The sequence below is a fragment of the Panthera pardus genome, unplaced genomic scaffold, assembly GCF_024362965.1.
Source record: "Panthera pardus isolate Hobbes unplaced genomic scaffold, ASM2436296v1 HiC_scaffold_12, whole genome shotgun sequence".
NCBI lineage: Eukaryota > Metazoa > Chordata > Mammalia > Carnivora > Felidae > Panthera > Panthera pardus.
Window position 1 is genome coordinate 27792149 of NW_026526677.1, and position 16753 is coordinate 27808901.

At 45.2% G+C, this 16753-nt stretch overlaps 1 protein-coding gene across 2 annotated transcripts in view; it reads right to left on the reverse strand.

Annotated features, from left to right (window-relative positions):
- KIAA1549L (KIAA1549 like) overlaps nt 1-16753 on the reverse strand; it is a 267579-nt gene that overhangs the window by 45694 nt on the left and 205132 nt on the right. For both annotated transcript variants that reach the window (XM_053899846.1, XM_053899845.1), the window contains exons 14-15: nt 11462-11640; nt 5246-5463 (exon numbers count right to left, since the gene is read on the reverse strand). In XM_053899846.1, the coding sequence (XP_053755821.1) occupies nt 5246-5463; nt 11462-11640 (397 nt within the window). The remainder of the gene's footprint in view (nt 1-5245; nt 5464-11461; nt 11641-16753) is intronic.

Consider the following 16753-nt stretch of genomic DNA (forward strand, 5'->3'; position numbering starts at 1 on the left):
TGCCTGTCATCCAACAATCGGTTTCTCCCCGTGAATAATAACTGGCACTTCAGAGCATCTATTTTCAGGGACTTCCCCAAACATCACCTATTTTATGTCTCCGTTCCAAGATTCTATCCATTCATGAGTTAAAGGTGAAGAGGTCACATTCTTTATTCCCAGTGACTACGCGGGGAGCCAGAAACCTGGCGGGTATACATATATGTACCTCTTCATGATCACACACCCAGTTAGTGGTGGCATGAGAGTCGCATGCTATTATTAGTCTAGAATAGCCCTTAGAATTCCCAAGGTGAAACACTACCCTTGCAATTGGCCTAGGGGATAAAATAGACATTATTAGGCCTGCTCCCTCACTATGAGGAGCTTACATGTGTTGAGAGAGTCTCTGTGATCTCTGCTTGCCTGATACCCATGTTAACCTTCTTTTGGTGACAGCACTATGATGTTCTCTGGAGGCTATCCTTCCTGTTGTGGTTAGCCTGTGATTCAGGCTGGACAATCAAGCATCACATCCCCATGGCCACAATGATCGGTTAGAGGGTGGTCATGTGAGTTGGTCTAATGAGACTGAGTCTCAGGGCTTTCACCAGAGCAACCAGGAAAGAGGCATTCTCTTGGCATTGAAGTTTCTAAGAGGACAGGATATAAGCCAAAAATTGCTGGCAGCCAGTTTGCCACTATGAGGCAAGAGCCTCTAGTGTGATGACAGGGCAAGCCCAAAAGGGGGATGTTGTATGACCCCTTGGATCCGGTCATGCCTGAAGTCTTGACCTTTCACATTCACTGATGAATTCTCTTTGTATTTAACCAGTTGGTGCTGGGTTGCCATCATTTGCAACCAAAAGAATCCTGACTAATATAGGAGCTTAAACCTAATATTATAAACTGCCCTGTCGTTATCTGCAATTAGAAGCTTCCTTTAGGAATGGAACATGACCTTGTGATACAGAGTGATTCACACTTTAAGGCAGATCCCAAAGAATTCTCATCCTTGACCTAATTACAAATCACTTTTTAAAAAAGCAGACTTCACAACTGTACTGAGATTGCCAATTAGCCCATTTAGAAAAGATTTACTAATAAGGGTGTGGGCGGGGGGGGGGGGGGGGGGGGGGCGGGCAGTAAATACTAGGATTAGCAATTGACATTTAAGTAGGCTGTTTTGGAAGTATTAGAAATACAATAGCGAGACTGTGAGCCCTTTCAAGAACCATGAATGTGGGTGAGTACTTAGACACTGGGGTGCACTCCAGTCTCCTTTTCCATCAAAGACAGTGTTCCATTATGATACCCAGCCTAAAGGCTGCTATTTAACATGGATCTCAATTGAGGAGATCACTAATGTGTGCCTGGTGTGTAAGCAACTACTTAGAAATAAATTAGGCTCTTGGTAGAGGAATTACCTCTCTAATGGAGTTCCATTAGGTACATTCATTTCTTGTTTGTATTTTGCTATATTCTTTAAAAGTTAATGCATTTTGAAACTTGCAAAGTTTTTTACCTCTGAAAATACTGCTGCACAGATAGTGATAAATTTTATTTGCATTTTTAGGGGTTTTTTGATCCCACAATAAAGTTTAAGAAAGTAGTTCCCAAACTGTGTTCTGTGGAAACCTAGGGTTCCATAAGGATGGAACGTAAACCAGCGAGGAGGAGGAGGAGGCCGAGGCCCTGCTTCCATCAGAGCAGCTCTGTCTTTGTAAGTTATTGCCTTAGGTTGGGTATTCCTGGAAGCAGGCTCTGTGAGGATTTGAGTGCAAATGGTTTACTTGGGAAGAGATTCCAGGAAGCACAATTTGGGAAGTGGGGAAATGAGACAGAGAATTCTCGGGAAGGAGGTTGATAAAGGGTATGATATACAGCAGATTAGTATTTTGGGCAGCCGGGGCTCAATCTAGAGAATTCTCAGGAAGGAGGTTAATAAAGGGTATGATATACAGCAGATTAGTATTTTGGGCAGCTAGGGCTCAATCTTCCTGGAGAAGCATGGGGCATAGTTGCATTAAAATGTAGGCTTTATTTTATTTAGATATGGCAAGACCAACAGATCAGGAGGTGACGGCCGTTGAAAAGATAGTTTGTTATACTTACAATTCCAAGGGGATGGGGCATGCCATGGGGCACCACATGGGGAAGCACCAGGATCAGTCACAAGGCAGTAGGAGGTAAAGGCAAGAGACTTTATTGTGGTTTCTTTGGGAAGGCAAGGCAGGGTAAATGGGCCGCAGATTGGATTTCTGGAATAATTTCAGCAGCCCCCTGGGACATAGGGGCTGTTCCTGGTTGTGAGGTATCCTGTCCTCAGGTGGTCAGGGCAGGGGGATTGGAGCCCAGAGTGTGACAGCCCTTGGTGAGGAGGAGGTTGGGGCATGGACACTGGTTTGTTTGGTTCACATATAAAAGGGGCACCTGCAGGCCAGCCCTTGACAGTCTCTAGGAATTGGCTAGACAGCCCTGGGAGGGGCAGTTTCTCTAAGAGTTGGCAAGATCCCAGAAGTCAAACGGTCAAACACAAAAGCTAGAAAATGTGGTTATTACAACAGTGTGGCTTACACCTCAGAGTTCTCCTGCTGGGGTGTTTACCCATCGGCTCCCATCTGTCATTGACTGAAACTGCTCCAGAGCGCATCAGCTACGTGGCACTTCTGGCGGGGGCTGCTGAGAAAAAGCCCTCAAATCAGAGTCATAGATGCTCACAGGAAGGAGGATGCTGCTGGATGTAGGATGTACCAGAGCAGTGGGGGCCATGGGAATCTGTAGCGGGGGGGACTCTGCCAGCATCTGCCTCAGTTACATTTCATTCTTTGTGCCTCCGGGTAAGAGTTTATGACATAAAAATGGGGGTGTTCTTCTGACTTTAAAGAAAAAGCTGTGAGGACTCTTTTAAAAGAGGTGGGGATGAGTCAACGTTTGGAATCTAAACGCTGTCTCTGATTTGATGTAATTTAGGTCTCAGGGTAAAATCCTGGTTACCCCTGGACCGGACAATGATTCCCTCACGTGTGCCTTGCAGTGGTGACGTCACTGAGGGCAGAACCTCTGCGGAGCTGAACTGAGAGCACCAATGAACAGGTAACTCCAACCTGTGACAACAGACACCACACACGAGGAGCAGCCTCTCGAGTCAACGACAGAGTGTGACAAGAATACCACCTCAGGGGGGTGCCTGCGTGGCTCCGCTGGTTAAGTGTCCGACTCTTGATTTCAGCTCAGGTCGTGATCTCACGGTTCCCAAGATCAAGCCCCTGTGTGGGGCTCTGCCCTGACAGCGCGGAGCCTGTTTGGGATTCTCTCTCTCTCCCTCTCTCTCTCAAAATAAATAAACTTAAAAAAAAAAAAAAGAAGAAGAAGAAAAGAGTAACACCTCAGAGCTTACCAGGTCACTGCCACTCTCTTTGTCTCTGTTAATCCTTCCCTTCCCATTCCCATTCCTTATTCGTCTCCTCTCCATTCCTAACCCACCTCACCCAATTTGGGATCTTCCACATTTCCCCTTCATAATGTTAAAAAAATTTTTTAAACATTATTTTGAGAGTCGTTCAATCCCTTCTTCAACAGACATTTATGGAGAATGGAATACACACTGACAGCATCAGCAGGCCATCGAAGGGCCTTGAGAATCTGGCCTGAGCTTTTGCTGAGCAGTGGGGATGCAGGTCTATGGCAATGAAGTTGTGTCCACTCTCCTTATAAAAAGCTTCAACTGAAATACTTTATGTATTTCCCAAATAACTTCCAAGCTAAGTTCCTTGTATTTGCACATGACTCTTGATTCTTTTCCCAAGTGGCAGCAGAAAACCCGGGAAAAGCAACTCTCTGCCCTGGTCTGTAGAAGACCCCTGACTAAAAAGTCCTCAAGTGCAGCTTACAAGCTGAAGAAGCCACCAGCCTTCCTATAAAATCCATATCCTTCTTCCCTCCTTTCTACGGTTATCAACACGGTGACACATACATGTTGTATCACAATACACGTGAGCCCCGTCAAAGTGTGATTTTTACATCAACAGCTGATCAGACGCACCAAGTCTAATTAGAAACATGGTAAATGAATTCTTTCTTTCCTCTACTATAAATAAATGATACCAATTCTGCTAATAAAATTGGGCCCCTCCTCCCACCTTGATCTTGTGATCCCATCTGAGCCTGTCACATAGTCATGTGTGCTTTTAACAAATACCCACTCAGGGCGGGAGCTGTCGTGTCTCACCCGGTTCGTGGAGGGTGGATCTGCCAAGGCTGTGTATGGCGTGGATCGGAGAGCTGGCATGCCCAAAGCCAAGGGGCTGTTGCCAAGGAGAATGTATATTTGAAAGGGATGGTCTCAAACCATGAAAATGCTTCCGAGGAGGTGCTTTAGGATGGGGAGGAAAGAAGAAAGATGTTTAGCTTTGCTAAACCAGTAGGTGAGGTCGCTCACTCTCTGCTTAGTGAGCAAAAAAGCTTGGGATGATGTCAATCCAAACCGCTGGGCCTCACCCTCCCTCTGAGGCCAGGTCCCCCTTTTAGGCTGTTATGTCACCTCATGTTGCAAACACCCTCTGCACTTATGAGTAACAAACTTCTGGAGGTAGCTATCTTTTTGTCCCATCAGACCTTAAGTTCTACAAAAGCAATGACTGGGCTGTCTTGTCTACCATAAAATGCTAAATGAGTGGAATGAACGAACGAATGAATGAGAAAAAGCCTACATGGCCACGAGAGTATTCAGCAGCTTGCAGGGTGCCCAGTACAGAGTAGGTAATGATAAATGTCAAATAAATGAACAAATCTATGAATTAAAGAGAGGAACTCAGCACAGAGCTCTGAGTAGGTATGTGGTAAGTATTTACTGATGCTGAATGAAAAGGTGGGGCACAAAATTTGCTTTTCTTACACAAGAGCCAATAATTAATTGAAAAATACAATGTCCTTTGATCTGGAAGTTGCATAACCAGGAGTGTGATAATTATATCTTTACCCATCTCTGAAACAGCTACTGGTTTGGAAATATTATTAAGCTAAAGGACAATTACGGTTGTTCGCCCAAGTATTTTTTTTTTTTTTAATGGCTTCAATTTTATTCTTTTCTAAACTCATTATGGAGTACTGGCTTGCACAGACTAGCATGGTCCAGATCAGCAGCCAGCAATGATCACAGTCCTAAGGACAGATCAAGAGACCAGAGCTGTATTACCCAAGGCACCCTCTGCCCTCATCCCACTAACGGTCCTGAGACCATCAGAGAAGCCCTTAGACACTGCACCTGTTTTTAGACTCAGAGAATGGAGCACACAGTTCTGGGTCTGGATCCAAAACGTGCTCGATTTCCTTTGGGGTTTTCTCATACATCTTTTTTCTTTCTGTCTGAGCCTTGTTTGTCTCCACCGGTGGAAAGTCGTAATATCCCTTCCTCTTGGCTTTGAGGCGTAGCTTGTTCCGATAGTGCTCGATGTCTGACTTCTGCTTCAGGGCTTTGTTTACCTGGGGAGAGAGAGTACGTCTCAGGCCCACAGCTGACCAGGCATGGCCAACAGGTGGGAGGTTTTCACCAGGTCACAACTCCTGCAAAAGCTGTCCTAGGCTTCACCTCAGGTCCTTGAGCCAGCTAGACCCACCTGTGTCCCATTCCAAGACCAGCCCCCAACAGTGGGCCACAAACAGTGTGGAGCCCAACAGTCACCTAAGTCACTTGGACCTTCCTTCGGGGGCTTCTTCTCCCTAGTCTACCCAAACCTCCTCAGGTCTTTGTGGTGTAAGGCTGATCCCACCTAAACTCCTTTGGTTCTCCTGTGCGGGAGCTTCTGAGTTGGTTCTCTACTTCTAGCTCCAGCCCTGAGGAACCCAATGACCTCCCCTAGTCATTTAGCTGGTGCCCAGATGGATACAATAGCCAGTTCCTGGAAGAGGCTGAGTTAGGATGAACTTAGGGTGAAGGGAGAGCAGACATGCTGTTCCCAAGGTCCTTCCACTCTACCAACCTGCATGTGAGGGCTTATTTTTGTCAATCTGTATCTTTCTTGAGAGATAGGTAGTTCTGAAGCCTTGTATGGCCACTAATGCCAGCCAATTTCTGCTCTATGGGGCAAAGTCAGTCTGGTCACATCAAGAGGAACATGGCCAACACACCTTCTGACTTGTCAAAGATACCAACAGATGGCTATGTTAAATAAATAACAAATGATGAGGAAGTTACACCCACGAATGAAGCTGAATGATGAAGTCAGCCTGACACCTACTGGATTACATGGAGGACCATCAGTGCTGTTTGTAACCGGACTTGACTATATTAATATAACCATGTATAGTGGTGTTATTATGTTTGCTTTAAAATAATCTTTAAAAGAGTTTTCTGTAATGCATAAAGAGATAATTCATCTAGTGGTAAGATACGTATCAACCTACAGGATGAGGCCGAAGGTTCATCAACACACAGCTCCATTTAGATGTTTTGTTTTTACAGCATACTTTTCCTAACTTGCAAAGATCTCCCCAACCTGAGCCCTAATGATATTTTTAGGCTGGTAGCATTTCACAGGTCTTAATTGTTCCCTTATTCTGCCTGCCACCAAGAAAACTAAAAGGGACAAGAAGCTAGTATGACATCCTCTGAGGCAGGAATCCCATTTCTGGAATCTCTCCTTAGGCAACATTCCAAGAGAGCTTCAAAGTCAGGGATGAAAGTTAACATCACCAGTAATCAGTCATGTCAGTATCAAATATTTCCCGATATGATGCTGACAAAAGGGACTATCACCCCCGTGGTTATGCCAAAAATGCATAACTTCAATCCAATCATTAGAAAACACTGGACAAACCCAGACCGAGAGATATTGTACCTGATAACTGCCCAGCACTCTTCAAAAGAGTAATGGTCATGAGACAAAGAATGGTCACAAGGAATGACTGAGGAACCGTTCAGACTGGAGGAGACTAAGGACACAACTAAATGCTATGTGGGATCTTGGACTGGATCCTGGGAACAGGAAAGAGACATTAGCTGGAAAACCAGTGAAATTCAAATTAGGTCTTAGATTAGTCAATCACAGAGTACAAATGTTAATTTTCTGGGTTTGATAATTATTCTGTGGTTATGTAAGATGTTCACACTCGGGGTAGGTAAAGAGCCGGTGGGGCTCTCTGTACTACCACTGCAACTCTTAGGTAAATCTAAAATTATGTCAGAATAAAGAGATTTTCAAAGTCAAGCATGAAATTGCTCACATATAATAACCGGAACTAAAACTAAAACCAAAAAAAAAAAAATACCTGGAAGCTTTGAACAATGGGAGATCACTTTTCCAATCAATGGTATACCTACTTAACTAAGTCATTAACAGCAACCATCCCAAAGACCATAGCAACACCGCAAATGTTTAAGATACAAGATATAAAGTTGTCTGTATGAGATTCTAAAATATACACGAGTTTGATCAAAAGTTTGAAGAGGAGGTAGAGAAAATGAAAACAGGATATGGTAGGGTAGTGAGATTACAGTGATTTTTCCTTTTTCTTCTGAACATTCTATATGGTTGTTATGTTTTCTTTAAAATAATGTTTAAAAGAATTACCTATAATTCATAAAAGGAAAATTTATGGCTTTGGGGTTGTGGTTTCTTCACTGAAACATGCCAACCATAAGAGAAAAAAGAAGAAAATTATAAGACCATCTGCCTTAAATGCCACAAGGCAGCAAATTACAGGGATCAGTTCAGGCCTCTTTTCCAGTCCAAATGCCAGCAAGGTCCATTCCTTTAGCTACCACAATGTAACAAGTATCCATTTCTGGATAGGCAAAATGCTCATCTGTTCTCCTACTGGGATGGGGTGATGAGCCTGGCAGCAAAAGGGAGTGAAATGTTGAATTTAGCTGAGATCCAGAATGTGTCCCCATGACATTCACATCACCAAGCTGGGGTTTAAAGATCCAGGCATGGCGGCCACTCTCTGGGTCCTTACTGGGCAGAACATGCTGATCAAGAGCAGTTAGCAGTGCATTAGTGACAACCTCAGAGGCCTTTATCACTGGGCTTGTGTGTCTGGTGGCAGAAGTGTGCCTAACAGAAGATTTGGAGGGCATGATCGGCTTTGAGAAGACACACAGGTCCTCAAGGTATAGAAGTGGGCAATATAAAATGATAAATGATCAACAAATCCTTGCTCATTGGCTGACTAATTAATAATACCAATGATAATGTACTCATTGTGTGCTAAGCACTGTTCTAAGGATTTTACTTATATTAACTCATTTGATTTTCCCAATAGCCCCATTTTACAAATGGAAATACCGAGGCACAAAGAAACGAACTAACCTGCCTAAGGTCACAAGAAGAGTAAGTATAAGAGATGAATTCAAATCCGTGAAGCATAGCTTGAGAGTCTGTGCTCTTTTAAGCACAATGCTAGTTTTCACTAATGGGCCGCAGTGAGTTAAAGAGAGGGAAGGAGCACTGGACAGGGATTCAGGGCGCCTGAACATCGTATCATGGCTATCATAATAACTACCGTGTGACTCTGAGCAAGCCGCTTGCCCCTCTGGCCTCAGTTTCTTTGTCTAAAAAATGAGGAAGTTAGCACAGAAGTGCTCTGTAAGCCTATAACCAATGAAGTTCCTTCTAAAAATGGAGGAACCTTGGGCCTCAGGCCCCCAGCCCTGCCTCACCACACTGCCACACTGCCTTGCACCCTCCACAGGGCCAGGCCCACACCGCTTGCCTCCCCTGTATGGGGACCTACAGCGACCCAGGCCTGGGGCTTCCCAGGTTGGAGTTGTCTTCCCAGCCCCCATGGGGAGGAAACAGAGATACCTGTGGCATAACAAGCCCCCCTACACCTACTTGGCCATGGTTGCCTGGGTGGTCCAGGCTGCACCCTCCCACAGGTTGAAGCTGGCCCAGATCATCCATCAGGTCCGGGCCACATTCCCCTTCTTCAGGGACGACCGTAGGGCTAGAAGGATTCCATCTGCCACAACCTCTCCTCAAACTGATGCTCCTGCAAGGTGCCTAAAGATCCTGGGAAGCTCCAGGTCAAGGGCAACTTCTGGGCAGTCGTCATGAGCCTGATCCTAGCTGAGGGGCTGGGGCTGCACAACATGGCCCTGTGTTGGGGCTGGCAGAGCAGGGGCTTGTGGGGAGCCTTTGCCAAGGACCTGGGCCCCTACATGCTGCACAGCCGGTGATACTGGCTCCCCACTTCCCAGCCACTGCCCAGTGAGGGTGTTAGCATAAAGTCTTTGCTAGGGGACACCAGAGAGGGGGCACCATGGAGCACCCCAGGTCCAGCTGGCTCTGGGCACAGTGGGAAGGAGGTGGTGCCCACTCCAGTGCTGCCCTCTGAGAGGCCTCTGTGGCCCCTTCATCCCCTCCCTGGGCTCAGTAGAGCAGAAGGAGAGACTTCCCAGAGGGGAACCAGGAGGCCTGCACCCTCTCTCCTGAGCACAGAGTCTGCTCCCTCCACTTACTGCAGAGTACCCCAGACCCTGGGGGGCTGTTCAGTGGGAGTCACAGGCCTTCACTCTGGGGGCAGCTGCCCACCTCCTACTTGCCCATCTACACTCCCAATGTGATAATGCTCTTGGTTCCAGTACTACCCATATCCTGTCCCCATGCCCACCTTCAATTGGCGCAGCCTACTAGGGGTTGGCCCCTGAAACCCATGGCCCCTCAGGGTTGTTCTGGGATCTAGATGCCCTTTTCCAGGGGATGCCACTCAACAAGAGCATCTATGATATGTGGGTTATCCATGTCTGGGATCCACCTGCCTCCAATCCAGGGGGTTGCTCTCCTGATACAGCCTGTGAGGCTCCCGGGACAGGGATGCTTTTCTCCCCTACCCCTTCCTGCCACCATCGGTTTGTTGGGAAACCAAGGCCAAGAGGACCAAGAGGTGCTGTGGCCACAGAGGCCTGGAAACACTAGGCACCAGTGGTGCTGAGAATCCACGATGTTTATTGGACTATCCCACAAAGGGTTGTGACCCAGCTGGGCACCACCCTGGCCTCAATGGTCAGTCATGCCTCTCCTACTCCCAGAGGCAAGACTGGAAGGAATGGGGCTTTGCTTGGAGTAGCGCCTTCCTGATCCTACTTTCTCTGGTCCTCTCTATCCATCCATTCCTTTCTTCCATCCATCATCCCTATGTGTCACTTCCGTTCCCTGGCTCTGGGCTAGGGGAAGGAGAACCAAATGGTGGCTCCAGCATAAAGTCTTGTCCTCCCTCATCTGCTTGGGGATGAGGAAGCACCTTTTTGGGGAAAAGATAACAGTAAAGGAGTAAACAAACAAACAAAAAACCCCAAAATTGATGAACCTCAACCTATCACACCTTTATGCCAGCTCAGTCTTCCTGTCCAGAAAGCAAGAGGCACTTCCTGAATCATGTGGCCCGGATCGGGGAATGAGGATGAGCCCCTGATATGGTTTCAACACCCAGGTATACAGGGGCCTGGCATGTTCCTTAAGGTGCGATGGGGAAAAGACTTTAAAACCTTGGAAATCTCCCACCTGTTGTAGGTAACAACAGCAGAGTATAAACAAATGGAATGAACAATCAACACAACAGCTGGACAAGAGAGAAAAAACGAAGTATGTGTGTATGCACCTGTAAGGTTAATGGTCACACGCAGGTTCCACATTGCATGTTCTTAAAAATTCATAAACATTTTCAGCGCACTGACCATTCTGGGGCAGGAGATACTCTTTCCCTGACTTTCCCTTTTGCTCTTCTCTAACCTGCCCACACCTACTATCCATCCATCCATCTGGGTTTTTTTTGGTCAAATCATCATTCTCTGGAGTATGTTACAAAGTTTTTCCAGACTCTTAGGAAAATTGATTAACATCATGATATGCATTGATATCCTCCTGGGAGCAGGCAGGGGCTTGTTTCCAGCTTGCTAAAAGGAGTAAAAGTCATTTCAAAGCCTATGTGGCACATTCCTCATTATCTCCAACTGGTTCTTTATAATCTCAAGCCCCTTTTATGCTACTACAACTGGCACCCCGTAATGAACAGTTTAGGAGTGTTACCAAAGAAGGCAGATGGTTGTGTGTGTGTGCTTACAGTGGGGAAGAATTTCTGATGATTCTCTTCATAACTACTGTTTTTAAAAACCCACAATTTTTAAATAAACTCCACCCTCAAAGTGGGGCTTGAACTCACAACCCCAAGATCAAGTGTCACATGCTCTATTGACTGAGTCACCCAGGTGCCCCCATAACTACAGTTTTTAAAAAGTCCCCTCGGGCTTCTTAAGAAAGGCAAAAACTCCTCAAAAACATCACCCAGCAATTTTTTTGGGTGACTCGTGTCCTGATTCATCCCGTCAAGGCCGGTGCACACGGAGGTAAACATGACCGACAGAGTCCCGTACACCTGGACGCAACCTGCACCCAGCATTTCCAGGTGGTGTCTCTTAGTCTGAATTCCCAGAGGCCTGGCTGCACTGGCTGTCCCCCGCTCTGGGTCGCCAAGTGCTCACCTCACCGTTGAGGACTGCTGACTCCTGGCTCCGGTCCGATGTGGGATGCACCACGGGGAGGGCTGTGGGTTTTATCGCGATGAGCTGCACAGATCCAGAAGATGTGTCAAAGGGATCAGCAGCCGCCTTGCCAGAGTTGTCAAAAAGCACCGCTCCTTCCTCTTCGTCACTCGCAGGCACTGAAGCACAACATAAACACTCTGATTTTTATGGTGTAGGGGAGCTGCATGATCCTGGGGGAATCTGTGTAAGGCTCAACGCCTAAGGACATTACTTTATTCAAAGTGACCTCAGCAACAATAGCACCTGGTTCTTTGCCAAGGGCTCACTATTGTTCAAGGGTTTCTCTTAAGATCTATACTAGTCACTCTTCCACTGCATGATCAATGGGTAGGAAAGAACTGTAAAGGTTTGAATATAAACAGTAACAATCATTCTTTCAAAATTGTGACAAAATGTTTTTGGGGAAAAAAAGTAAATTTTTTTTCTCTATGTTTGAGTTGGAGATGAAAAAAGTACAATTTGGCCAAACCTGGCAACTATTCTTAAATATGACAGTCAAAAGAGTAACAGCATTCAGTTCAGTCTGTGCCACCAAAGCCATCCCGTTTTGCAAGATGTAAGGGTAGTAAGTCTTCCCTGGTCAACCAGCCATGGGAACTGCTGCTAACATTTGGTTTATTTTTTTCTTTCTCAAGGCTGCTTCTCCAATGATTTGGGTTAGGGTTTTTTCATTTGTCGAAACAAAAGAAAGCTAAGAAATAACTGCCAGAGAAACTAATTTAAAACTGTAGACAACTTCCCTAATTAAATAGAGTGAATTCTGCCTACACTCTGTTAAAGTAATTCTCCCTGCTGACAGATAATTCTGCCCTGATTGCTGAAAGACACCAGTCTGCCTCGTGCTTCCACAACTAAGCTGGCAGAAGAAGTTCCAGGGCCAGTAGTACCTTGCTGATTGACTTGTGCTTAAAGCACACTCCCATTAGGTAACTCTAAGAATGACAGTTTATGGAGCACGGCTGGGCAAGAGATAAATTAAGCCTGTTCAAACAACTAAACCAGTAGGCAATTTAGGAGCAAAATCGGTGTTCTATAAAATATGAACGTAATAGAAGTGTATTCATCTTTCCAAGAGATCAGGACGTCATTTAAATTACCCAGAAACACATAGTTTGTATCATATTGTCACTCTATCATAATCATAGATTTGTCAAATTAAGCTGAGTAAATTGTTATTTTACGATGGGGCCAAAACACCTCATGGTCTAACAATAGGCTATAATTGGAGTATTTCCTGCTTCTGTGGACTTATTTGCAAATAGGCCACCAAACAGCCAATGACAGAAGAAAATCTCTACTCATACATCTTCTAAAGTAGAGTTTTGCTGGTCAATTCTTGCCTGGCCACCATTATGTCAGACCTGGACAACTACTATGAAAGCCACCTATGGCAGCCAGCCTCCAAGATGGCACCCAAGATGGCACTAGCCTCCTGATATTCACAGTCACGATGAATAGGACCGATCCATGTAACCAATAGGAAATAGCAGAAATGACAGTGTGTTACTTCCAAGGCTAGGTCATAAAAAAACAAAACAAAACAAAACAAAAAAACCCTTGTGGCTTCCACCTTGCTCTCTCGTGGATCACTTACTCTGGGGAAAGTCAACTACCATGTTATGAGGACACTCAAACAGCCCTATGAAGCAACCCACGCAGCACGAAACTGAGACTCCTTCCAATAACTATGTGAGCAAGCCATCTTGTAAGTGGACTGAAGTCCCAGTCAAGCCTTTAGATGACTACAACCCAGGTCAACATCTGGACTATGACCTCCTGAGGTACTCTGAGCCAGAACCACCCAACTAAGCCACTCCTTAATTCCTGATCTGCAGACATTACATGAGATAATAAACATAGATTGTCATTTTTGGTTGCCAGGTGTTGGGATAGTTTGTTATGCAGTGATACATACATAATCCACCTAAACAACCTCTCTCCTGTGAGCTTCCACCCTTGTTGTCCTACTTAAGATACATAGTCACAGCAGCCAGGATGATTATCTCTTCAAAAGGTAACCAGATCACAGGACTCCTATGATCATAACCCTCCAAAGCCTCATCTCTCTCAGAATAAAACCCTGAGTCTTTGTGAGTTGGCTCTGACCACCTGGCCGAGCACATGTCCTACCTCTCCCTTTATCCACTTTGTTCCAGCTACAATGGCCTGCTTGAACAGCCTACATCAGGCTTGTTCGCACCTCTGGGATTCTGTATTAGGTGTTCGTTCAGAATGCTTTTTCCCTAGGTCTTTACATGTCTAGTTCCTTCTTATTTTTCAACTGCAGCTTGAAAAAAAACTCCCTTATTCATGAATCTAAAATAACTTGCCCATTAGCTTGTTATGTTATACTTTCTGCATAGTACTTCTCTCTGCTGCCTTGTACTGATTTAACCTGTGCCCATCCCTGCCCCTAGAATATAAGCTCCATTCTTGCCTACCCTTTAAAAGGCAGATGTCTATTGCCTTTAGTGGTGTCTCAGGTATAGCTGGCTTTTAATAAGGATTTTCTGCATCAATGAAGGAAGGAAGGAATGAATGACTACAATTTCCTGACTTTGGAAAGGAGATTGTTGTTAGTTGTTAGTACTTGCAAAACAGGTGAACATGTAGAAGTTCAAGTTCTGTGATCACTAAACCATGCAGAGGGTGAAGAGATGGCACACAGCAGTTTTACTGATTCTGGGTTGTGACACCCTCACTTCCCACCCCGTGTGGACAGGGTAAGGAAAGAGCATAACTATAATGGGATGGGAAAAGGATACCCTGGAAGTTGGACAAACTACAGTTCTTGCCCATCCTTATTCTCAAATAAGATTCAGATGTGTACAATAACCCCTCCAGGTTTATGAGAAAAATAATTAGTTATCCTGCTCCCTGCCAAAAGACTGATGTAAAAAGAGAATATGTTAAATATTCATTTATTAAAGTGTGGGAGTACAGCAGGTTCGTGGGAATATTTGATGCATAATTAGTCCCTAAAAGAAAAAATGTGGGAGAATGCTGAAGGAAAGGCCACAGCTAAACTGTAGAAGTGTCCTAGACACCATCACATCAGCATCATCATAAATGTCACTGTCCCCAATCTAGTTGTATCTTATTTTCACTGTTGGTTTTAACTTCCATAAATCAGGAATTCCTTCCTTCCTTCCTTCCTTCCTTCCTTCCTTCCTTCCTTCCTTCCTTCCTTCCTTCCTTCCTTCCTCCCTCCCTCCCTCCCTCCCTCCCTTCGGCTTGTCTTCCATTCCAATAAAACACACTACTGATATTTTGGTGAGCTCTAACCTCACGGATATATGAGAATGTGGAGCCCTGTGATGAAGAAAAGGACAGGTTCTATGGAAGGTCCACCCCAGAATTCTGATGGGCTTCAGCATTTGCTGGATTTTACCTTAAACAAATCGGTCCCATCATTTCTGTGTGAAAATTTCAAGCTGAACCTCACTGAATGGGAACCTGAGGCACAAGAGAAGCGGCCAACCCTGAAAACTCACTTTCTGTTTCTTTCTGACAAAAATAAAATGCAATGAAGTACCATAAACCTGGAGAAAGGATGGCTTTTTGATAGAACAAATGTATTAAAACCTCAACATAGCACAGTAATTGGATTTCATTCATGCAGGCTGCTCTTGTTATTTCTGAGACTGATATTTAAATAATCAAAGTGACCTAAACAATAAGGAGGCAGGTAGAGTGGTGGAAAAACAAGAACGGAAGGTCAGCAGGAACATTTGGGGCAGGTCAGTATCTCCCCAGCCAGGGTGGGGAGTGATAGGGTCTGAAACAGGCTCTGCTCCCTCCTCCCCTGTGGATTAAATGCAAGGGAGAGGGAAGGGCGTCATCTTATAAATGTGATTTACTGACAGAGGAGTCTGTACGTTGTACATTTTTAAGCAAGCAAAAGGGCACAGAACAGTATGTACATTGATTCACTTTATTAACAAAGCAATACAACAAAAAAGATTGTGTGTGTTGTCATATGCATAGTAAGAAGGTCTGAGAAAGACACATGCTGAGTTACTCAAGGTCATCTGAGGACCCGGGTGGGTGATGGGACATGTGTGGGAGGACAGACTTTGACTTGACTTTATATATTTCTGGGAAGCCTTCTGTGAGCTGGCTTGGCAGAGAGGTGATAGGTAGGATTTCTGGTGGTCTCACGTAGGGTAGCTATTCCAGGAAAACCCCACGTGCCAGACCCTGATTCTGGTGTAGAAAGCACAGCCTCTGTGTTACAGGCCATGGGGAATTCAGGAGAAGAAGAAATTCAAGAATCAAATCAGTATGACAAGTTAAACCAGTGCTTTATATCATGGCTGGAAATGGGAATGGAGACCACATTTTCCCTGCAGAAGACAAATCTATTGTGCAACATTATTCCTTGTTTTTCTTTTTTAGGCCAGAAAAAAGAAACAAAGGAATATTCTGGAACTACCTCCAAGAGAGAGTCCCTGAACCACACCCCATCAAATTCCTTTAAAAGGGAAGCACACCTAACCCCAGTGCCAGATTGTTTGGCTTTTCATGTGGCATTTCTGTAGGATGCCACCTAACAACCCACTGAAACCTGAAAGGAATTTCTTCTAATATGAGTGGCAGCACCAGGTAGTTGAACCTGGGCTCCTGTCAGCCAGCATCAAACATGGAAGGGGTGCATGGAGATGATGGCCAGGACAAAGGTGGGGCCAGGAGGAGGGGACACACAAGGATGTCCAACAGACACAACGTATAGATAGTGCAGCAACACTGTAAGGCTGTGTTCTGATGACTTTGAAATAAACTCTGATGCCCATCCTTTATAGGGAGGGAAAAGATCTGTGTGAGAGAGAAACCAAACAGATACGTTTCCCTGGAGAATAAAGGCAGAAGCACAGGCTGAGTTTTATGATGACGGATTTATTACTGTGCTGTTTTTCCTAGGAGAGGTGGATTGGTGGCATCTGCATTCACTGGCAGAGACTGAACCCCTAAGACTTATCAAGGGAGTCAGGGCAAGAAAATGAGGGGAATCTCCACGACCAGCAGTGAGTCAGAGATCTGCTGCCCAAGTGGACCTGTGGCTAGGAATCCTGTCAATTCAGCCAAGAATTAGAAACATTCAAGGCAAACACCAGCTCACTCTGCACAGGGCTTTTCTAAGGCACTGCTCAATTCCATAAGAACAGGGAGCAGAGGGCATGAGACACAATAATTCAGAAAAGGGGAGAGGCGATACCCCAGGAGGTAGTT